Source organism: Amblyraja radiata, chromosome 24, assembly GCF_010909765.2.
Source record: "Amblyraja radiata isolate CabotCenter1 chromosome 24, sAmbRad1.1.pri, whole genome shotgun sequence".
NCBI lineage: Eukaryota > Metazoa > Chordata > Chondrichthyes > Rajiformes > Rajidae > Amblyraja > Amblyraja radiata.
Window position 1 is genome coordinate 26,188,850 of NC_045979.1, and position 25,077 is coordinate 26,213,926.

At 45.1% G+C, this 25,077-nt stretch overlaps 1 protein-coding gene across 4 annotated transcripts in view; it reads right to left on the minus strand.

Annotated features, from left to right (window-relative positions):
• The window catches only part of LOC116986906 (26S proteasome non-ATPase regulatory subunit 13-like), a 43,605-nt gene extending 22,934 nt beyond the window's left edge, over nucleotides 1-20,671 (minus strand). The window contains exons 1-5 of one of the 4 annotated variants that reach the window (XM_033042687.1): nucleotides 20,350-20,671; nucleotides 16,786-16,864; nucleotides 15,503-15,537; nucleotides 2,803-2,858; nucleotides 578-621 (exon numbers count right to left, since the gene is read on the minus strand). In XM_033042687.1, the coding sequence (XP_032898578.1) occupies nucleotides 578-621; nucleotides 2,803-2,858; nucleotides 15,503-15,537; nucleotides 16,786-16,864; nucleotides 20,350-20,447 (312 nt within the window). In that variant the 5' untranslated portion in view covers nucleotides 20,448-20,671. Of the gene's footprint in view, nucleotides 1-558; nucleotides 622-2,802; nucleotides 2,859-15,502; nucleotides 15,538-16,785; nucleotides 16,865-20,349 lie in introns of all 4 variants that reach the window. The other 3 variants (XM_033042690.1, XM_033042689.1, XM_033042688.1) reach the window with 3 other exon arrangements.
• Nucleotides 20,672-25,077: the final 4,406 nt, after the last annotated feature.

Below are 25,077 nucleotides of genomic sequence, written 5' to 3' on the forward strand. Positions count from 1 at the left end.
CCAAACTATGCGGATCCCTGAATTTTTATGAATCCAGCCAAACCTATTTCCAGTCCCACTGAAACCAAACTTAAGCTTGAACCAGTCTTAGATTCCATCAAATTGAAACAAAGATCTGCAGATTCTGGTTGGTACCCAAGATAGACACAAAGTGCTGGGGTAACTCAGCATCTCCGGCAAACAAGAATAGATGACATTTCAGGTGGGGGCCCTTCTTCAGCCTGAAGAAGGGTCCTGACCCTAAATAACACCTATCCTTTTTCTCCAGAGGTGCTGCCTGGCCCGCTGAGTTACTCCAGCACTTATTGTCTATCTTAAGTTTCCATCAGGCTGCACTGAAAGCTAACCCACAGCCAGACCTGTAAAACCTTGTCAATACACTGAACTCCTCTTCCCCACACAGACTCCCAGGCCATAGGAAACTACACCCCACAAAACTGGTCCTGATCACTGTGAACCATGCACAAAGTCACAAATATATTATTAGGTTGAAAAAAAAACTCTGGAAGCACAAGTATATAAACGTACAGTTCAAAATACTTAAACAGTTAATAGTACCCTGCCTCTCGCGGTTTACCTTCTCCCATGTTTTTTCCAATAGAGACAGTGCCATTTGAGCATCTGAGAAAAGAACAAAAATCAAAGTTCATATACAGACATTTAGTTTAGAAAGGCAAGCACAAAGTAAGCCATTCATTATTTTAATTTCCATTCCCTAACAACAGTTTGATCAAAACCATTGAAAATTACCATGCTATGATTTGTTTCAAGTTCCTGTGAAAACTTCCCTTAAATGAAAATGCAAACTGCCACATGCCTGCCAATGGCTGTCTGGGCCTTTCTCACACACTCTTCCTCCAATCACAATAATCTCCCATCCCAAGAAAAACTGGCTGAAGGAAACTTAAATAGCAGACGGAGTTCAAAGGGTAATATTTATCAGGACTTCAAGAAGATATAGATTCAGTTATCTGAAGCTCATAAAACGATGGTAAATCGGCAACCAAGAAATTTGTTCAGAGGCAATAATTAGTCAATTATGTGGATAGGAAAGATCAAGAAGGATATGAACCAAACGTAGACTAATGGGGAAAAAGAAAAGTACTGGAGTGACTCAGCGGGTCAGGCAGCATCTCTCGAAAACATGGATTGGTGATGCTTTGGGTTGGGACACTTCTTTAGACTGATTGTGGTCATGAGAGGGGGGGGGGGGAAGAATGCTGGAAGAGAGATGGGGCAGAACAAAACCTGGCGAGTGATAGGTGGATACGCGAGGGGCGGGGAGTGGGTTGATAGGCAGAAGATTGGACAAAAGTCAAAGATAAAGTATACCATCATCTGTAGTTCCTTGTATCCCCAGAAAATGGGAACTAGCTCAGTTATAAAATCTGGTCAGCATGGATGATTTAGGCCAAACAGTCTTTTTCTGTACCATACGATTCTATTGAACAATTACTTCAATTATATTTATTCGTAAGTAGGAAGTGGACATCATGAACAAGGTCAATATTTATTGTCCCTAATTGCCCTTGTGAAGTTACATTTTTGTTGGTGACACTTCTCCATTCTTTGCAGTCGGCATTGAAGAATGACAATATATTTCCAAGTAGGATGAATGTGACACACACAGAGAGACACACAAACACACACCCAGCCACATACACAGACAGACACACTTCCATGTGGTAAAGGTGCTGACAATAAAATTGCCACAATGAATTTTTTGGCCAATACAGCAGCTATGATTTGGCAGTAAATGGTAGGTTTACAGTCAAGATTTGGGTTCTATCAAATGAGTTGTTGCATCTAGGATGGTGGCAAGTTTATAGTAGTATCAACAGAACAGTGTTCATCTAAGAGAATGTTATCACACACCTAATTGAAGACTGTTTTTATGTGATGGGAGTATCTTAGGAGGAAGCCGAGTTGAATCACCCATTTGGCACTTATGTCTGATGCTTTTTCTTCAGAGGATGGGGAATATTAAAATCCCCTTCTCCAGCTTGCTGATTAATTATCCATCACCATACGTGACAGGAAGCGGTAAAAATGTATGATTTTGATCTGAGATTAGATGAGTCGTAATTTTCAATAAACAATAGTGAAGATTTGAGGGATAAAGTGCCCTACTTAATCTCCTCATTCTATTAGTTGCGAGATTGTATTATGAAAAACAAAATAACAGGTCAACTCAAACATAACAAAATAATTGTACAGGTGTTAGTGTTACTGCCTCATAAGTCTGCAGTCACAGGCTGAATTCTGACTGTCAATGAGAGGTTTTCCTTGTTACTGCTTGGTTTCCTCCAGATGCTTTGGTTTCCTGAAACATTTTAATGAGTGCTAGTCAGTAAGTTAATTAGCTGCTGTAAATTTCCTTCACCATATAGGTGGGTGGCAGGAGAATCAGGGTGGGGATATGCTGGCAAAGATGCGAGAGGGAAAATGGATTAAATGTCAACAGATGGTTGTGATGGATGTGTTGGCCATAGGGCTTTATTGTGCTGCCAAATAATGACAATAACAATTTGAAACCTTCCACTTAGTTTATACCATTACTTTCCAAAGCATTGAAACTAACTCGTAATCACTCATGCCTGCGCGTTATTGGGTTGCACTATGTCCTATCAACAGAGCAAAGTAACATTTAATTTTCAGCAAGGCAAAGTTCGAGGCCAAATTTAGGTAAAATTATGATCTTTATATTACATTTTAAAATCTCTAAAATACACATGGGCTTGCTTTTACAAGATATAACTAGCAGGGCAAACGGATACACTGAAACTGAGCTCAGCAACATACCATTCATTTGTCGAACCACACGTAGAATAATTTCCACCAGGGATAATGGGTTTATTCTGTGTGAGAAAGCATTAATTCCAGTATCAGTGCTGCAATAATGAACCTTCTGTATAGAATATGCTACTCCAATTTCAGAACAGATTTTTTTTCAAACTTTGTATCCAGCTTCAAACAAATTCCCTATCTTAGGACAAGGGCAACTTTCTGAAGGGCAACTTTCAAATATGCATTCACTAATATCACTAAGGAATCAAAAAAGCTGTTCCAGAACAGAGTGCAAGACCCAAGTTTGAAAATTTTACTGGGTTTTATAATGCAATCATTTATTTATTGCCCATTATTAGTTGTCCTTGGGGTATTTAGATCAAACAGATACTGACGTTATGGTATCATGTTTATGTTGGGCTGAATAGAGTGACAGTTCCACACCCCAAAGGAATGGAACCTGCTCGTACAATCTCAGCAGGTTAATATCATCATTGTTGGTGTCAGTTCACAAATCATTGCTATTGAATCAAGACTCATAGCCACAGAGTGGCAGATCCATATAACCATTGCTAGATTATGCTAACCCTTGCTGGAATGAGAGGCCAAACTATGTTTTGCATGTAGGCTTCTTCCCAAGAAACAAATATTCTCAGTCCCATTCAAGAGAGCAGAGCCAAAATGTTGCGACATAAACGGGGAAGAGTAAATTATATCCTCCACCCTTCAGGACAACTAGCTGTGTACAACCGAGGGCTTGGTATTGGTTCATTATTGCCACGTTTACAAAGGTGCATTGAAAAACTGCTGTTTGCATGCTATTAAATTATATCACATTATACTATACACCAAGGGTTCCCAACCTGGGGTAAATATACCCCAGGGGGGTAAAAATCACCTTACAAGGGGGTCAATTTGTTGATTCTGGTTTTATACATATTTTTCCTCATTGACTGACTGTGTTTGGTTCTGGTATACCAGTATCTGTTCATCATTAGTTGTTCATAAATAAGTGAAATAACATTTCTATGTGCTATTAAAGTTGCCACTGGTAAACGGGACGAAAAAGGTTGGGAACCCCTGCTATACACAAATACAATCAAGTCAAACACAAATAAAACAGGTAGTGCAAAGAGAAAAATACCAGAGTGTAGAATTTGGTCTACAGAATTGTAGCATTACAGTTCCTGAGAAAGACTAATATCCACAATGAGGTAGGTTGGAGAATCGTGTTTACACGTGTTTAGCTTATTGGAGGAATGTTCAGTAATATGTTAACAGAAGGGAAGAAGTTAGGCTTGACGGCCCAATCTTATTTCAAGATGCTAACATATACCAATGGTGCTGGTACATGGGAGTGGATGGTGGATGAAAGAAAGAAAAGCAAATGAAATAAAACATCAAAAAGGACAAGACAACCCAAATTATAACAGGAAGGGAAAGTAAGTATTCAAGGCAAGATATATGCAATTTGTCATCAGAACCCGATCCTGACTTGGATGCAACAGCCATTTTTTACATAGACAGGCATGGGAGGGAGTAGGCCAGTTAGCCGCAAGCCAACTCCGCCTTTCAAATACATTTGGCTGATCCAAAGTTGTCCTCAAAACCACTATCCCCCTCTCTACCATATTCCTTGACTCTTCCATAATTTATATGTCTGTCAGTCTCCACCTTCAATATATTCGATGACTCTAACTCCACTCGATGACCCTAACTCCACACCCCTATAGGTAGAGAATACTAAAGAGTCACAACCCTACAAAGAACAAATTGCTCCTCATCTTTGGTTTATTATACAGGATGATATTTCACCTACGATGCGCTGCCATCTAATGGGCATTTCCAACATTTCCTGTTTTGATTTCAGATTTGCAACTATATACACTGGAAGAAGCCTCCTCTCAGCTTCTAGCCTCCTGGAATGCTAAATATTTCATAAGATCCCCTTTCATTATTATGAACCCCATGAAGATAGACCCAACCTGCCAAATTCCTCTTCTCCATCTTCCACCTCTATAATTTATTTTCAATCATCTTTTTCCCCAAAAAAATCCCAACTATTTGATCTATCACTAACTAATCTTCAAAACACTAGGCCTTTTTCAGACAAAAAATGCTGGTGTAACTCAGCAGGTCAGGCAGCATCTCTGAAGGAAATGAATAGGTTACGTTTTGGGTCAGACTGCCTTTTAAAATTTAGTTTTGAAGATACAGCACAGAAACAGGCTCTTCGGCCCACCAAGTCTGCGCTGACCAGCAATCCTCATACGTCAGCACAATCTATTTATTTATTTATTTGATTCTTTATTTCGAACAGAATAAAAGAATAAAAAGCAAGTGTGAAACAGCATACAAAAAACAAATCAAGAATATTTATAAAGTGTCATAAATAATATCTATAAATAAATGAAATTGTATGTGTCCGAAAAGGAGCAGGAAGAAGCCAAAGCTTATTAATTCCCACCCCTTATTCAACTGCTTATAATTATCTTATACAAATTTAGCAGCTATATGTACACCATATGTACACCAGCAGCTATATGTATACCAAATTATTTACATTTATACGCTAATCAAATATTTACAAAGCCGTACAAAAAAAGAGAGAAAAAAAAAGAAAAACCCTCATATACTATACTATCCGACACACTTGGACAATTTACAATTTTACAGAAGCCAATTAACTTACAAACCTGTACATCTTTGGAGCGTGGGAGGAAACCGGAGTAACCCACATGGTCATCGGTAGAACGTACAAATTCCACACTGACAGCACCCATAGTCAGGATGGAACCCTATAAGGCCATAAGGCAGCAACTCTACAGCTGAGCTACCAGACACCCTCTTAATTTGATACAATACTTAACTTCTTTAGTTCACCGAGGATGGTGCTTCTCTCACTGAAATATACCTTTGTTCAGATTTATTTAACATAATCTTAAAAGTCTGCCACTGTAAACCTACCGACATCCTTGAATCTATTTCCAACATACTTTAGCCAAGTCTGTCCATATACCGTTGTAATTGCCTTTGCTTAAATTTACGGAATCAGATTCAGCCTCGCATTGAATTTGAAATTCTGCAATGATCTGATCACCCTTTCCAAATTTTATTCCATTATTATTTCTCAAATTACACTGTCATACCAAATAGCTACGGTTCGAGTCTATATACTATTCCTATCAGTGACTTTGCACCATTATTTGTTATCTCCAACCAAAGGGATTCTCCATCATTAATTTTTATGTCAACATCATCTCACCACTGCAGATTTCATCATTTAAACCTACCCCACCACCTATTCCCAAATAGTCAGTTCCCAACTTTGCAACAAGGTTCCCACAACTGCTATTAGATTATACTCATTTATTCTATTGGTGCCTTCCATTTTGTGTGCATTCAGATAAAGAGCCTTTAATTTTATCTTATCATTTTTTTTAAAACTGGCTGTATTTGTCATAAAGTCAAAGTTACAGAGCAAAGAAACAGGCCCTTCAGCCAACTCAGCCATGCTGACCAAGGTACCTACCCGAGGTAATCCAATTTGCCAGTGTTTGGCCCATTTTGCTCTAAGCCATTTCTATCCACGTACCTGTCCAAATGTTTTTTAAACATTTTAAATGTACCTGCCTCTACCACTTCTCCTGGCAGCTCATTCCACATATCCATCAAGTTGTGTGTGAAAAAAGTTGTCAACACACTCTGACCCTTTCTGATAAAAATTGGTTATCTTTACCACTTGCATCACCCTAGATTGTTGGGAAAGGAGAGGAAGAGATGAGGGAGGCAGTGGGGGACGAGAGGGGAAAGAAGAGGGAGGGTGGAGGAGGGGGAGGGAGTGCTGGGGGATGAGGGGGTATAAAGAAGGAAAGGGGTAGGAAGACGGATGGTGAGATAATGGAGGAGGGGAAGAGGGAGGGAGGGGATGAGGGGAGGAAGCAGAGGACAGTTGGTGGAGGGTGGGGAGAGGGAGGATAGAGGGGAATAGGGGACTGAAGATGGAGAGTCAGATGCGTTCACATTCATCTTATATTTTAAAGGTTATTGCCATTTTGAACTTAAAAAATGTCACAGTGGCGCTCACACTTGCCGACCGTGCCTGCGCAGTTGTGGGAGGGTTGCCGTGACTCGCGTCACAACGGGGATCTTTGTCGCCACAACGGGAACACTTCAACCTCATTGTGCAGTTTGCTGGAATATTGCGTTGGAGGAACTTGGTCTAGTATATATATAGTATATACAATCAAGGTGAGTTTTAGTTATATAATAATAATAATAATAATATTTATAATATTTTATATATATATGAAAGATGTGAAGAGGGGAGGGAGGGGAGAGGAGGTGGAGGAAATGGGACAGATTTGGGAGGGAAAGGAGAGCGGGGTAGGGGGTGAGAGAGGGGGATGGGAAGAGATATGTGGGGGAGGGGGAGGATGGGGAGGTAGGGGAGGAGGGAGGGAGGGGGAGAGGGGTGGGGGAGAGAGGTGGAAGAGTGGGGAGGGAGGTGGAGAGGGGTAGGGGGAGTGATGGAAGAGGGACAGAGGGGTAGGAGGAAGGGGGTGGCGTAGAGAGGGAAGGGGGGTGGGGGAGAGAGGGATGGGTGGGAGAGGGGTGCGTAGAGGGAAACATAGAACCATTGAAATTAAGTGCAGGAGTAGGCCATTCGGCCCTTCGAGCCTGCACCACCATTCAATATGATCGTGGCTGATCATCCAACTCAGTATCCTGTACCTGCCTTCTCTCCATACCCCCTGATCCCTTTAGCCACAAGGACCACATCTAACTCCCTCTTAAATACAGCCAATGAACAGGCCTCAACTACCTTCTGTGCCAGTGAATTCCAGAGATTCGCCACTCTCTGTGTGAAAAATGTTTTTCTCATCTCGGACCTAAAAGATTTACCTCTTATCCTTAAACTGTGACCCCTTGTTGTGGACTTCCCCAACATCTGGAACAATCTTCCTGCATCTAGCCTGTCCAACCCCTTAAGAATTTTGTAAGTTTCTATAAGATACCCCCTCAATCTTCTAAATTCTAGCATGTACAAGCCGAGTCTATCCAGTCTTTCGTCATATGAAAGTCCTGACATCCCTGGAATCAGTCTGGTGAACCTTCTCTGTACTCCCTCTATGGCAACAATGTATTTGAACATTGGGCATTGTGACATCACACAATGGAACGTTCACCAAGTGCTTGTGCTCCTGCAAAGGCATATGTAAATGGATCCATTCCGATTGGACATCTGTGAGCATCGGGCATTGTGACATCACACGATGGAACGTTCACCAGGGGCTGGGGCTGGTGATGCTTCTATGGGTGAGAAGTCAGTTTATTTTTGAAATATTGGGGGGGGGGGGTTGAAGGATTTGATTAAAAATGTGTACTTAAACACGACGACCAATGGCAAACCCGTTGGGTCTGATCCCCCAACGCAGCCGTACCCTACCCGTAGCCCCCACTGGGGGGGGGGGGGGGCGGCATCACACACACTAACCACCCCCACACACAGAGTTGGAAAAGTGTATAAAGACCGTTCCCTACCTGTAGCCCCCAGGGGAGACGTGGTCGTCGAAGTCGGGTTCCGGCCGTCTTAAAATAGCGTATCTTGAAGTCGTCGAAGTCGGGTCCGTCTCGGCAACGCGGGGGGGGGGGGGTGGCGGGGCGGTATCACACACAGAGCCTTAAAAGTGTAATGCCCCAATGCAGCCGTTGCCTACCCGCAGCCCCCACGGGAGACGTGGTCCTCGAAGTAGAGCCGTTCCCGAAAGGCCGTTTTTAAATGAGTGAGGGGGGGGGGGGGGTGGAGGAGAAGGATTTAATGAAAAAAATGGACATAAACATAACGAAATGTAATGAGGAGTGGACAGCTGGAAGGGAAAGTGAAATGTCTACCGAAATGGCTGCTTGTATGGGTGAGAAGCCAGTTTTTATTTGAAAAACTGTGGGGGGGGGGGGGGGGGGGGGGGGGGGAGGAGGCATTACACTTTTGCGTTGGGGCATTACACTTTTAAGTGGTGAAAGTTCTGACATAACAGGAATCAGCCTGGTGAACCTTCTCTGTACTCCCTCTCTATGGCAACGATGTCTTTGAGCATTGGGCATTGTGACATCACACGATGGAACCTTCACCATTGGCTTGGGCTCCTGCATAGGCATATGTAAATGGATCCATTCCGATTGGACATATGTGAAGATTGGGCATTGTGACATCACACGATGGAACGTTCAGCAGGGGCTGGGGCTGGTGAAGGTTCTGTGGGTGTGAAGCCAGTTTAGTTTTGAAATATTGGGGGGGGGGGGGGGAAGGATTTGATTAAAAACGTGTACTTAAACACGACGGAATGTAATGAGGAGCGGATACTTAGAAAGAAAAGTGAAATCTCTACCGAAATGGAAAAGATGTCGGCGATTCTGCGTCCAGTTTCGGAGTTGCAGGGAATCAATGGAAGAAATGTGGCAGCCGGACGGAGTTCCGTTTCGGAATCTGGGGCGAGAGTTTTATATATTAACTAGACCAAGTGCAGACCCGTTGGGTCTGTTTCCCCAACGGCGTTTTGCAGGGGGGGGGGAGGGGGGGCTGCGGCATCAAACTCATATTAACCAACCCCCAAACACACAGGTGGGGGGAGGGGGGGGGGATGTGAAGAGGGGAGGGAGGGGAGAGGAGGTGGAGGAAATGGGACAGATTTGGGAGGGAAAGGAGAGCGGGGTAGGGGGTGAGAGAGGGGGATGGGAAGAGATATGTGGGGGAGGGGGAGGATGGGGAGGTAGGGGAGGAGGGAGGGAGGGGGAGAGGGGTGGGGGAGAGAGGGGAAAGAGTGGGGAGGGAGAGTGGAGGGGGAAGGGGGAGAGGTGGAAGAGTGGGGAGGGAGGTGGAGAGGGGTAGGGGGAGTGATGGAAGAGGGACAGAGGGGTAGGAGGAAGGGGGTGGCGTAGAGAGGGAAGGGGGGTGGGGGAGAGAGGGATGGGTGGGAGAGGGGTGCGTAGAGGGAAACATAGAACCATTGAAATTAAGTGCAGGAGTAGGCCATTCGGCCCTTCGAGCCTGCACCACCATTCAATATGATCGTGGCTGATCATCCAACTCAGTATCCTGTACCTGCCTTCTCTCCATACCCCCTGATCCCTTTAGCCACAAGGACCACATCTAACTCCCTCTTAAATACAGCCAATGAACAGGCCTCAACTACCTTCTGTGCCAGTGAATTCCAGAGATTCGCCACTCTCTGTGTGAAAAATGTTTTTCTCATCTCGGACCTAAAAGATTTACCTCTTATCCTTAAACTGTGACCCCTTGTTGTGGACTTCCCCAACATCTGGAACAATCTTCCTGCATCTAGCCTGTCCAACCCCTTAAGAATTTTGTAAGTTTCTATAAGATACCCCCTCAATCTTCTAAATTCTAGCATGTACAAGCCGAGTCTATCCAGTCTTTCGTCATATGAAAGTCCTGACATCCCTGGAATCAGTCTGGTGAACCTTCTCTGTACTCCCTCTATGGCAACAATGTATTTGAACATTGGGCATTGTGACATCACACAATGGAACGTTCACCAAGTGCTTGTGCTCCTGCAAAGGCATATGTAAATGGATCCATTCCGATTGGACATCTGTGAGCATCGGGCATTGTGACATCACACGATGGAACGTTCACCAGGGGCTGGGGCTGGTGATGCTTCTATGGGTGAGAAGTCAGTTTATTTTTGAAATATTGGGGGGGGGGGGTTGAAGGATTTGATTAAAAATGTGTACTTAAACACGACGACCAATGGCAAACCCGTTGGGTCTGATCCCCCAACGCAGCCGTACCCTACCCGTAGCCCCCACTGGGGGGGGGGGGGGGCGGCATCACACACACTAACCACCCCCACACACAGAGTTGGAAAAGTGCATAAAGACCGTTCCCTACCTGTAGCCCCCAGGGGAGACGTGGTCGTCGAAGTCGGGTCCCTGCCGTCTTAAAATAGCGTATCTTGAAGTCGTCGAAGTCGGGTCCGTCTCGGCAACGCGGGGGGGGGGGGGGGGGGGGGGGGCGGTATCACACACAGAGCCTTAAAAGTGTAATGCCCCAATGCAGCCGTTGCCTACCCGCAGCCCCCACGGGAGACGTGGTCCTCGAAGTAGAGCCGTTCCCGAAAGGCCGTTTTTAAATGAGTGAGGGGGGGGGGGGGGGGGGGGGGTGGAGGAGAAGGATTTAATGAAAAAAATGGACATAAACATAACGAAATGTAATGAGGAGTGGACAGCTGGAAGGGAAAGTGAAATGTCTACCGAAATGGCTGCTTGTATGGGTGAGAAGCCAGTTTTTATTTGAAAAACTGTGGGGGGGGGGGGGGGGGGGGGAGGAGGCATTACACTTTTGCGTTGGGGCATTACACTTTTAAGTGGTGAAAGTTCTGACATAACAGGAATCAGCCTGGTGAACCTTCTCTGTACTCCCTCTCTATGGCAACGATGTCTTTGAGCATTGGGCATTGTGACATCACACGATGGAACGTTCACCATTGGCTTGGGCTCCTGCATAGGCATATGTAAATGGATCCATTCCGATTGGACATATGTGAAGATTGGGCATTGTGACATCACACGATGGAACGTTCAGCAGGGGCTGGGGCTGGTGAAGGTTCTGTGGGTGTGAAGCCAGTTTAGTTTTGAAATATTGGGGGGGGGGGGGGGGGGGGGGGGGGGAAGGATTTGATTAAAAACGTGTACTTAAACACGACGGAATGTAATGAGGAGCGGATACTTAGAAAGAAAAGTGAAATCTCTACCGAAATGGAAAAGATGTCGGCGATTCTGCGTCCAGTTTCGGAGTTGCAGGGAATCAATGGAAGAAATGTGGCAGCCGGACGGAGTTCCGTTTTGGAATCTTGGGCGAGAGTTTTATATATTAACTAGACCAAGTGCAGACCCGTTGGGTCTGTTTCCCCAACGGCGTTTTGCAGGGGGGGGGGGGGGGGGGGGGGCCTGCGGCATCAAACTCATATTAACCAACCCCCAAACACACAGGTGGGGGGAGGGAGGGGGGATGTGAAGAGGGGAGGGAGGGGAGAGGAGGTGGAGGAAATGGGACAGATTTGGGAGGGAAAGGAGAGCGGGGGTAGGGGGTGAGAGAGGGGGATGGGGAGATAGATGTGGTGGAGGGGGAGGATGGGGAGGTAGGGAAGGAGGGAGGGAGGGGGAGAGGGGTGGGGGAGAGAGGGGAAAGAGTGGAGAGGGAGGTGGAGAGGGGTAGGGGGAGTGATGGAAGAGGGACAGAGGGGTAGGAGGAAGGGGGTGGCGTAGAGAGGGAAGGGGGGTGGGGGAGAGAGGGATGGGTGGGAGAGGGGTTTCGGAGAGGGAAACATAGAACCATTGAAATTAAGTGCAGGAGTAGGCCATTCGGCCCTTCGAGCCTGCACCACCATTCAATATGATCGTGGCTGATCATCCAACTCAGTATCCTGTACCTGCCTTCTCTCCATACCCCCTGATCCCTTTAGCCACATGGACCACATCTAACTCCCTCTTAAATACAGCCAATGAACAGGCCTCAACTACCTTCTGTGCCAGTGAATTCCAGAGATTCACCACTCTCTGTGTTAAAAATGTTTTTCTCATCTCGGTCCTAAAAGATTTACCCCTTATCCTTAAACTGTGACCCCTTGTTCTGGACTTCCCCAACATCTGGAACAATCTTCCTGCATCTAGCCTGTCCAACCCCTTAAGAATTTTGTAAGTTTCTATAAGATACCCCCTCAATCTTTTAAATTCTAGCATGTACAAGCCGAGTCTATCCAGTCTTTCGTCATATGAAAGTCCTGACATCCCAGGAATCAGTCTGGTGAACCTTCTCTGTACTCCCTCTATGGCAACGATGTATTTGAACATTGGGCATTGTGACATCACACGATGGAACGTTCACCAGGGGCTGGGGCTGGTGCTGCTTCTATGGGTGAGAAGCCAGTTTAGTTGTGAAATATTGGGGGGGGGGGGGGGGTGGGTTAGGATTTGATTAAAAACGTGCACTTAAACACGACGACCAATGGCAAACCCGTTGGGTCTGATCCCCCAACGCAGCCGTTCCCTACCCGTAGCCCCCACTGGGGGGGGGGGTGGGGGGCGGGCGCCTCACACACACTAACCACCCCCACACACAGAGTTGGAAAAGTGCATAAAGACCGTTCCCTACCTGTAGCCCCCAGGGGAGATTTGGTCGTCGAAGTCGGGTCCCTGCCGTCTTAAAATATCGTATCTTGAAGTCGTCGAAGTCGGGTCCGTCTCGGCAACGCGTGGGGGGGGTGGTGGGGGGGTTAGCGGTGCGGCATCACACACACGAAGCTTCGACACACACAGAGCCTTAAAAGTGTAAATGCCCGACCTCTTTTCCGTTTTTCTCTAATTTAATTAAGATGTGCAGGTGGTGTTCTTATCGAGGTTCAGGGGTGAATGACGTAAATATTTTCACACAATATGGGAACATCTCATGTTGTCTTGAAGGCTCCTCGGCCCACATCTGACTCTCTGTACTGTCACTATGGCAACGATGTCTATGAGCACTGGGCATTGTGACATCACACGATGGAACGTTCACCATTGGCTGGGGCTCCTGCATAGGCATATGTAAATGAATCCATTCCGATTGGACATATGTGAAGATTGGGCATTGTGACATCACACGATGGAACGCTCAGCAGGGGCTGGTGCTGGTGAAGGTTCTGTGGGTGTGAAGCCAGTTTAGTTTTGAAATATTGGGGGGGGGGGGGGGTTAGGATTTGATTAAAAACGTACACTTAAACACGTCGAAATGTAATGAGGAACGGATACTTAGAAAGAAAAGAGAAATCTCTACCAAAATGGAAAAGATGTCGGCGATTCAGCGTTCCCCCTTATCCTTAAACTTTGACCCCTTGTTCTGGTCTTCCCCAACATCCGGAACAATCTTCCTGCATCTAGCCTGTCCAACCCCTTAAGAATTTTAAACGTCTCTATAAGATACCCCCTCAATCTTCTAAAATCTAGCGATTACAAGGCGAGTCTATCCAGTCTTTCTTCATATGAAAGTTCTGACATAACAGGAATCAGCCTGGTGAACCTTCTCTGTACTCCCTCTCTATGGCAACGATGTCTTTGAACATTGGGCATTGTGACATCACACGATGGAACGTTCACCATTGGCTTGGGCTCCTGCATAGGCATATGTAAATGAATCCATTCCGATTGGACATATGTGAAGATTGGGCATTGTGACATCACACGATGGAACGCTCAGCAGGGGCTGGTGCTGGTGAAGGTTCTGTGGGTGTGAAGCCAGTTTAGTTTTGAAATATTGGGGGGGGGGGGGGGGGTTAGGATTTGATTAAAAACGTACACTTAAACACGTCGAAATGTAATGAGGAACGGATACTTAGAAAGAAAAGAGAAATCTCTACCAAAATGGAAAAGATGTCGGCGATTCAGCGTTCCCCCTTATCCTTAAACTTTGACCCCTTGTTCTGGTCTTCCCCAACATCCGGAACAATCTTCCTGCATCTAGCCTGTCCAACCCCTTAAGAATTTTAAACGTCTCTATAAGATACCCCCTCAATCTTCTAAAATCTAGCGATTACAAGGCGAGTCTATCCAGTCTTTCTTCATATGAAAGTTCTGACATAACAGGAATCAGCCTGGTGAACCTTCTCTGTACTCCCTCTCTATGGCAACGATGTCTTTGAACATTGGGCATTGTGACATCACACGATGGAACGTTCACCATTGGCTTGGGCTCCTGCATAGGCATATGTAAATGAATCCATTCCGATTGGACATATGTGAAGATTGGGCATTGTGACATCACACGATGGAACGTTCAGCAGGGGCTGGGGCTGGTGAAGGTTCTGTGGGTGTGAAGCCAGTTTAGTTTTGAAATATTGGGGGGGGGGGGGGAAGGATTTGATTAAAAACGTGTACTTAAACACGACGGAATGTAATGAGGAGCGGATACTTAGAAAGAAAAGTGAAATCTCTACCGAAATGGAAAAGATGTCGGCGATTCTGCGTCCAGTTTCGGAGTTGCAGGGAATCAATGGAAGAAATGTGACAGCCGGACGGAGTTCCGTTTCGGAATTTTGGGCGAGAGTTTTATATATTAATAGATAGATAGATAGATATATATATATATATATATATATATATATATATATATAAAATATTATAAATATTATTATTATTATTATTATATAACTAAAACTCACCTTGATTGTATATTTGTTTGTACCTTTATAAATTGTACCTATATTTGTGCAAAAACGGTATGGTAGAGCTTCAATTTTTGACCCACCTTACTCACCATTGTCCTGCGATGTAAATAAAACAAGTTTCGTTCTGATTGATGGTATATTTTACAAGTTATTCACATTTTAAACTTTATAAAAACCACTTGACAAAACCACTTTTCCACGGGTAGGGGAAAGGAGGGAGAGGTGAGGAAGGGAGTGGGGGGAGGAGGAGAGGGGAAAGAAGAGGGAGGGTGAAGAGGAGGGGGTTGGAGTGCTGGGGGATGAGGAGTAATGGAGGATAGGAATAGAAAGAAGGATGGCAAGGTAATAGAGGAGGGGAGGGGGAAGAGGGAGATGGGGAGAGAGGGGGTGAGGAAGCAGAGGAGGGTTGGTGGAGGGTGGTTTGAGATTACATTTCAACCCAAGTAAATAAATCAAGTTTCTGAGCAACATTATTCATCTTACCAAATGCTTACCTGTGCTCAAAGTCACTTATGAAGTTTTCATACAACTGCAAAACAAAAATTGCACTGTTATATGTCCAGCCTTTATGTCTGGAATGAATAAGTGTATTTGTTTTTTTTAATTTTCAATACATTGTCATCATTTTGTTTTGAGTTAAGGGCCTGTCCCACTTAGACTATTTTTTAGTCAACTACAGGCGACTAGGCTGTCGCCACATGGTTGCCGGGGTGTTGCCTGTACGGTCGTGATTAGTCTCCTCAGTCACCCAAAGAGTCGTAGCGTCTTTCTGGTCGCCACTGGATTTTCAACATGTTGAAAAATTTTCGGAGACAGTCGGCGACAGTGGGTTTGACGCCAATGAGCGTAGTTTAACTTCTCCTGACGTAGGCGATGTCGTAGTTGTCGCCAGGTTAACATAGGTTGTGGCCAGGTTAACGTAGGTCAGAGGTCTCCAAACTTTTCAGTATGAGGGCCACATTATATATTCGGGCCATTGGAAAAAATAAAGAAATGTCAGTTTTATAAATGTAATGAATCTCTCTGCCTCTCTCTATGATTTGGTTGGGAACATGTGCATTCCAATCGTCATTTGTCCATTTCCTCCACAGATGCTGCCTTACCCACGTGTTCCTCCAGCAATTTGTGGTTTGCTCAAGATTCCAGCATAGGCAGTTTATTGTGTATTTTTATCCTGTTAGCCATTTACCGCCCAGTTATTTACAAATAGATATAGGAGGACTGCAGAATGTTGGGCTGATCCATTGACTGTGGATCATTAAGATCAGTATACTGCATGCAATATTTGCAGTTTGGCATGCAAGTAACCATGATGCAACTTCAGCAGATTGGCTGCTTATTTTTAGATTCCCCTGGTACGCCTTACTACTGTAGTAGTTGCATTAACAGAGTTGATAACCTGACATGATGGAGTATATATCAGCCAATTCCTCACTTTTTTAACAACCAAAGTGCCAACATAATGGCATTTTGCATGAAGACAGTTTTTCTCTAAGAAAAGTGTGGAGGTTACTTGAGGCCAGAGCTGCAACAGGTAGATTGATATGGACAAGGTCAAGCAGTGTTCACTCTGGTTCACTCTCAACATGCCAATTAGTGGCTCTGCTACCATGCCACTCTTAGTGAGGGACAATTAAGACACTGGAATCTTTGCTTTTATTGTTTAATGCAGATAAGCTCAATTTATCAGCCAAAGGTGCACAACTGGAGGTGATTGATAGGTTTCCTCACCCATTTTTAGCCAACAAATAAATGACTCTGTAATTACATCTCTTACCTGTAACAGATTGTCCCCAGATGGAAAGCAAGGAATCAGTGTGAATTCCAGCAGTTCCACTGTGAGTTGATGCCAGAGCCTAGAATAAACGGAACAGTTCACATTTGAAACAATGGTGTGTATTTTGCAAGTCTGTGCTCATACATTGAATGGAATAGAATAGAATAATGATGCAGCCTATCTTTGTGAACAGAATCGCATGTTGCTATAATGAATGAACATAGTGTTATCAGGGTCTATTAGGAAGGTCAGGCTAGCAACTCAGTGATAATCCTTGCAAATGCCAACTGAACTTTCCTCCAAATGCAGGCAATCAAGGGCTGGCTGTATATTTTCCATGTCTTGTAAAGGGAGATAAGAAAAACTGACCTGAAAGCTTTGTGCCTTAATATGAGGAGCATTCGAAATAAGGCGCAGTTAGTAGTTAAGGGATATGAGTTAAGGGTAGTTAACTCTGTACCTTGGTGATTGCCAGTCACCCCCCCCCCCCCCCCCCTCCTCCCCCCAGAAAAAAAAAATGCACTACGACTGTGTGTACGTATATATATTTATTGCTCATATTATATGTTCGCTCTTCTGGGGAGATGCTAACTGCATTTTGTTGTCTCTGTACTGTATGTACACTGCACAATGACAATTAAGTTTGAATCTGAATCTGAATGATATAGTTGGAATTACGGAGATACTGCTCCAGGGTGACCAAGGCTGGGAGCTAAACATGCAGCGGTATTGGATAGACAGAAAGGAAGCGGAGGTGGGGTGGCATTGCTGGTTAACGAGGAGATTCAAGCAATAGCAAGGAGAGACTTTGGCTTGGATGCTGTAGAATCGGGATGAGTAGCACAGCGAAAGTACAGAAAATGCTTGTTGTATACAGACCACCAAACAGGAGTAGGGAGGTTGCGGATAGCATCAAACAGGAAATTAGGGATGCCTGCAGCAAAGGTACAGCGGTTATCACGGGTGACTTTAATCTACATATAGATTGGGCCAACCAAATTGCTAACAGTGCTGAGGAGGAGGATTTCCAGCAATGTTTACATGATGGGTATTTAAAACCAATATGTAGAGGAACCGACCAGAGGGCAGGCCATCCTAGACTGGGTATTGTGACGTGAGGAAGGATTAGTTAGCGATCTTGTTGTGCAAGGCCCCTTGGGCAACAGTGGTCATAATATGGTAGAATTCTGCATTAGGATGGAGTGTGACTAGGGTCCTGAATTTGAATAAAAGAGAATTTGAAAGTATGAGACGGGAATTGGCTAGGATAGACTGGCGAAGTTGACAGTGGAAATGTAATGGCAAAGATTTAAATAGCTGAACTCCAGAAACTGTTCAACCCTGTCTGGCGAAAAAATAAAACTGGGAAGGCGACTCAACCGTGGCTGACGACGGAAGTCAAGGATAGTGCTAAATCTGAGGAAGAGGCATATAAATTTGCCAGAAGCAGCAGCAAACCGGAGGACTGGGAGAAATTTAGAACACAACAGAAGACAAAGGGGTTAATTAAGAGGGGGGGGAGGAAAGCATGAAAGAAAGCTTGCGGGGAATATAAAAACTGACTGTAAAAGTTTCGTTAGGTATGTAAAAAGGAAAATATTAGTGAAGACGAATGTAGGTCCTTTACAGTCAGAGACAGGGGAATTTTATTATGGGGAAACAAGGAAATGACAGAACAGTTAAACAAATACTTTGGTTCTGTCTTCACTATGAAGAATCTCCCAGAAATACTAGGGGACCGAGGATATAGTGGGAGGGAGGAATTGAAGGGAATCCACATTAGTCAGAAAATGGTGTTAGGTAAACTGTTGGGATTGAAAGCAGATAAATCCCCAGGGCCTGATTTTAGGTGGCCCTAAAAATGGCGGATGCATTGGTGATCATTTTCCAATGTTCTCTCGACTGGATCAGTTCCTGTGGACTGGAAGGTAGCCAATGTAACTACACTTTTTAAGAAAGGAGGGACAAAGAAAATTGAATTATAGACCAGTTATCCTTTCATCGGTCGTGGAGAAGATGCTGGAGTCAATTGTTAGCAGCGCATTTAGAAAGCAATGACAGGATCAGTCAGTCAGCTTGAATTTATGAAGGGGAAATCATACTTAACTAATCTTTTGGAATGTTTTTGGAGGATGTAACGAGTAGAATGGATAAGGGAGAGCCAGTGAGTGTGGTGTATCTGGACTTTGAAAAAGCCTTTGACATGGTCCCACGCAAGAGATTAGTGTGCAAAATTAGAGCACATGGTATTGGGAGTAGGGTATTGACATGGATAGAGAACTGGTTGGCAGACAGGAAGCAAAGAGTAGGAATTAACAGGTCATTTTCAAAATGGCAGGCAGTGACCAGTGGGTGCCGTAAGGCTCGGTGCAAGGAGATCTTACTGCAGTTGCACAGGGCCCTGGTGAGACATTATTGCTATTGAGGGAGTGCAGCGAAGGTTCACTAGGTTAATTCCCAGGATGGCAGGACATATGATGAAAGAATGGGTCGACTGGGATTGTATTCGCTGGAATTTAGAAGTATGAGAGGGGATCTTATAGAAACATAACCATTCTTAGTGGATTGGACAGGGTAGATGCAGGAAAATTGTTCCCGATGTTGGGGGAGTACAGAACCAGGGGTCACAGTTTAAGAATAAGGGGTAGGCCATTTAGGACTGAGATGAGGAAAAACATTTTTCAGCCAGTGTTGTGAATCTGTGGAATTATCTGCCAGAAGGCAGTGGAGGCTAATTCACTGGATGTTTTCAAGAGTAGGATTTAGCTCTTAGGGCAATAGGAATTCAAGGAATATGGGGAAAAAACCCAGAATGGGGTACTGATTTTGGATGATCAGCCATGATCATATTCATGGCTGACTCGAAGGGCCGAATGGCCTACTCCTGCTTTCTGTTTCTATGAATACATAGTGCAAGGACCCGAATTCCCCAATCAGCCCTTCAAATAATCCATTGCACGAGCAGGAAATTTGCCAAGATAGACACAAAAAGCTGGAGTAACTAACTCAGCTGTACAGGCAGCATCTCTTGAGAGAAGGAATGGATGATATTTCGGGTCGAGACCCTTCTTCAGACGGTTCTGGACTTCTGAAGAAGGGTCTCAACCCAAAACGTCACCCATTCCTTCTCTCCAGAGATGCAACCTGGCCCGCTGAGTTACTCCAGCTTTTTTTGTGTCCAACTTCGGTTTAAACCAGCATCTGCAGGTCCTTCCTACACAAGAAAGTCGCCCAGTCATGCTCTTGAATTATAAACCAGGAGAGTGGCAGGCCAATGCTCAGGATTTTATGTTACTGCCAACCCTGCCTCGGATGGGATGGACAGCCACCAAAATTAACCCCAGGATATGTAGGGGGTCGAAATGTTCCTCTGAGCCTGATGGTCAGCCCCACAAACTGAAGAGTGAAGCCGCTCGCTCCTGCCACGTGAGGCCGAGGGAGCAGGCGGGATGGCGGGCCTACACCGGCTCCTGCCGGCGCCACTCCCGAGGGCACTGGCGTAGCTCCCCACCCCTTGTCCGGCCGGGCTTGGTCACCTCACAGAGGGGCAGAGCCAGGCCTCACCTCCTGTTGTAGAAGGTCTCCATCCTCTGCCACCGTTCGGCCGCATCCCCAGTATCAGCTTCCTGCTGCCGTCGCAAGAACCCAATCGGATCCTTCATGCTGCAGCTCTTCACCGACAGACCCACTGCAGCCTGCAACTGGGGACTGACCGCCCCGGGAGCCGCCACTCCACCCTAGTCCCTCCTCCTGTTGCCCCGGTAACCGTCACTCCACACCGCCACTCCCCTGTTGCCCTGGTAACCGTCACTCCACACCACCTCGCACCTCCCCCCCCTTGCTGCCTCGGTGACCGTTACTCACCACGCCCCCCCCCCCCCTCCCCCCGCTGCCTGTTGCCCCGCCAACCGTCACTCACACCACGTCCCTTGCTGCTCCGCCAACCGTCACTCGCATCACGACCCGCTCCCTTGCTGCCCCGGGAACTGTCACTCCATCCTAGCCCCTCCCCCTGCTGTCGAAAACAAATTATTCAATCGAATATTCAATCGTGTTGGAAGGAACTCACAGTTTAAGGATAAGAGGGAAGTATTTTAGGACCGAGATGAGAAAATCATTTTTTACACAGAGTGGTGAATCTGTGGAATTCTCTGCCACAGAAGGTAGTTGAGGCCAAGGGAGTTAGATGTGGCCCTTGTGGCTAAAGGGATCAGGGGGTATGGAGAGAAGGCAGGTACGGGATACTGAGTTGGATGATCAGCCATGATCATATTGAATGGCGGTGCAGGCTCGAAGGGCCGAATGGCCTACTCCTGCACCTATTTTCTATGTGTCTATGAACTGCAGATGCTGGTTTAAACCGAAGATAGAGACAAAGTCGAGGCCAGTTCATTGGCTATATTTAAGAGGGAGTTAGATGTGGCCCTTGTGGCTAAGGGGATCAGAGGGTATGGAGAGAAGGCAGGTACGGGATACTGAGTTGGATGATCAGCCATGATCATATTGAATGGCGGTGCAGGCTCGAAGGGCCGAATGGCCTACTCCTGCACCTAATTTCTATGTTTCTATGTTTCTAAAATGCTGGAGTCTCTAACTCAGCTGTGCAGGCAGCATCTCTGGAGAAAATAAATGGGTGATGTTTCGGGTCATCACCTATTCTGAAACATCACCCATTCCTGATCTCCAGAGATGCTGCCAGTCCCGCTGAATTCCTCCAGCATTTTGTGTCATCAAATGATTCAATCGTTGAAGTAACTGGTGCAGATTTTGCCTCAAGTGCCGTCAAAACACCGGATCCCCCCCGCCCCCAACTACACGGTTGCGTTTCGGCCCGAAACGTTGCCTATTTCCTTCGCTCCATAGATGCTGCTGCACCCGCTGAGTTTCTCCAGCTTTTTTGTGTACCTTCGATTTTCCAGCATTTGCAGTTCTTTCTTATACACGGTTACGGTCCGTGCAGGCCACTCTCTGCCCTCTACTGTCCCGTTAATCAGCCCAGCGATGCTCCCCTTGCTGACTGAGATCCCCTTGGTAACTGAGTTATCACCCCGTCCTCTTGCGCCTTGGTTCCCCAGTCATTGTCAATTCAGGGCTTGCCCCGCCCCCTGAACCTCCAGCACCCGTCAATCAGGGGTTCGGCCCCGCCCCCGTTGTTTTGGTTACTTGCTCCCGGGCCGCCCGGCCAATGGAAGCCTCCCTCTGTGCTGCCATGGTAACCATCAAACCGACGGTGTCGGTTGTCTGCAGGCCTAAAAGTTATTTTTTAACACTGCAGAGATAGAAAATCTACAATAAAACGAAGAATGTTGGAAATACTGAGAGCGTCAGACAGCCTCTGTGGAGAGGGTTCAGGTCGGTGACTTTTCATCAGAACTGTCCATTCAGCTCCCATCCACTCTCTCAGAGAGTCTCTGTTCTCCGCCGCAATTTTGGCACTAAAGCGCGCCATATGCCCCAGTTATCATAAAAGATATGAGAAATGGGAGTTGGGGGTCTTCGTTGCATTTCCTACCATTCAGAATTATGTCTGAAGTACGGTTCCGCCCCTAAACGTCGCCTATCCAGTCCGGCAGAAATGCTGAATGACCCGCTGAGTTACTCCAGCGCTTTCTGTTCTCCCCTTAGGTTCCATGTTCCCAGCTATGTGGCTATCCAAGATATTTCGGATCAGGACCCTTCTTCAGAAATTAATTCCTACTTAATAATCTGCTATCGTATGTATAGAAGTTGGGATGTAATGTTAAAATTGTACAAGGCATTGGTGAGGCCAATTCTGGAGTATGGGGTACAATTTTGGTCGCCTAATTATAGGAAGGATGTCAACAAAATATAGAGAGTACAGAGGAGATTTACTAGAATGTTGCCTGGGTTTCAGCAACTAAGTTACAGAGAAAGGTTGAACAAGTTAGGGCTTTATCCTTTGGAGCGCAGAAGGTTAAGGGGGGGACTTGATAGAGGTCTTTAAAATGATGAGAGGGATAGACAGAGTTGACGTGGATAAGCTTTTCCCACTGAGAGTAGGGAAGATTCAAACAAGGGGACATGACTTGAGAATTAAGGGACAGAAGTTTAGGGGTAACATGAGGGGGAACTTCTTTACTCAGAGAGTGGTGGCTGTGTGGAATGAGCTTCCAATGAAGGTGGTGGAGGCAGGTTAGTTTTTATCATTTAAAAATAAATTGGATAGTTATATGGACGGGAAAGGAATGGAGGGTTATGGTCTGAGCGCAGGTATATGGGACTAGGGGAGAATACGTGTTCGGCACGGACTAGAAGGGTCGAGATGGCCTGTTTCCGTGCTGTAATTGTTATATGGTTATCAAAAAATTGTATTGTCCCCAATTAGAAGCACTAAATCTACTGGAGTAAGTACAGCAGTATATGACTGAATTTCCACTGAAAATCCATGTGTACAATTACCCTTAAACTGTTACGTATTCCACAATCATTAGTGGGTTTAATAGTGGTAATTGTCGTCCCTATGGTAATCGATGCCAGGTCTCCAACTCATAAAGGGCCCTCACCATTCAGCCACAGCAAGGCCAAAATAGCATTCTCGGTCCTGGAATGGCTGCAGGAGAAGCTCATCAGGAGAGATAGCATCTGTGGATCCTGATGGGAATTGTGGAGATCAAAGCCATCTATGCCCAGTGCTCCTGATAGTGCGCGTGACAGGAGCAGCCACTGTTAACTTACAGAAGTGAGCTTTTTAAACTTTATTGCATTGCAGGCAGAAATGCTATGGACTTGACAACATGTCAACATCAGTGTGCTGACAATTTAACTTCTACCTAACTTGTGTTGCCTCCAAATCCATTCACAATCTTCAAATAACAATTTTCATTCACAGTCTTCAAATAACAATCTTCATTCACAGTCTTCAAAACTGACATTTTCACTATTCGTCCAGCTGCCCTTCTTCATGCCTCACTGCCTTTGCCCATCTCAGCAATAAGTACAGGTTATTATAATGTTTTAACCACAATAAGCAGTTGCCTTAACAAACTGAACTGGTATACGTCCAATTCCAATAGCTCCATAGGTGTGCATTATTGTCATGAATTTATAGGCCAAATGGATGGAATTTAGTGTTTAATTCCCGTAAATTAATGGCCATTTAAATCATCTTGCGAGTGAGATTTTGTGGAACGCGATCGATTGAAACGTTGCGGTGAATTTAAACCCCATATCGGCAGGAAAAATACTGTCGGTTCGTATGGGTCCCAAGTCACCCTCTCGCAATGTAAAATTTTGATTAAAGGCATCTTAAGAAGCACTTTTTAATGTAAAAATAAACGGTGTACCTTGCCTTGTTCCCTACGTGAGATCCGTCCCGTTGTCGGTGTTCACAGCTTTAGAAGGTGATTTTTAATTTACTCTAGCAATTAAATTATCCAGCGCAGTTTAAAAATAACTCCAGAGAACGAATGTCGGAGCGATTTTTCTTGAGCAACTAAACAGGCTGAACATCGATTTGAGCAGCCTGGAGGAAAACGGCATTTTAAACCCGTCCCCCCTCTCAAAGGAGCCAAAGTCGCGCACACGGGCAGTGACAGAACTGCAGCGCCGCTGAAGGTAAGTTTTGTAACATACCTATTCTTAGTCTGAAGTCATAATGTACGCACCAAACCCTTAACATCAGGCATGATCTCCAGCATATAGTCCAAAACTCAAAAGTCCAAAGTTTTGACAGCATGAAACTTCTTCCTCCATGTCCGATCAATTCATGGATATGTCGTAACAATAATGTTGATATGTGAAAGTCCTTCGAGAGAATAATAGGATGTTTAGCCTCTTCATGCATTGCCAGTCTATTTAGACGACCACCCACTCTCAGAAGTCCTTCCTCCAATACCGGATCACGCTTGTACAATTGACTGTCTCTTTTGACACCATGTACTCCAGCTTATAATGTCGATATTTCCTCTTTGTATTTCTGTCTTTGATGTCGTAAGATGCCTTAAAAACTTGCATCTTCTTTTCAACATTTTCCTTTAGTATTTCAGGATCTTCTTCAAAGATACCTTCAGCAATCTCTTTCCTTTTTCGAGCAAACAGCAATAACCTTGCTTTTGCTTTAAGAAACCAAGCCACCACATTCACCAGCTTCTTCCATGATGAAAAGTGGATAATTAAATAATTTACTGTGTTTGATGAATCTTTAGCAATAACGTTCACTGTGATGTTTTATTTAATTTCTGGATTTCAAACCCCAGCTCAAATTTTGGCCATTCTCTGTCTGGCTTACAGAGAAATTCCGGTCCATTGATCCATCTCTTATTGCTCAAGAAG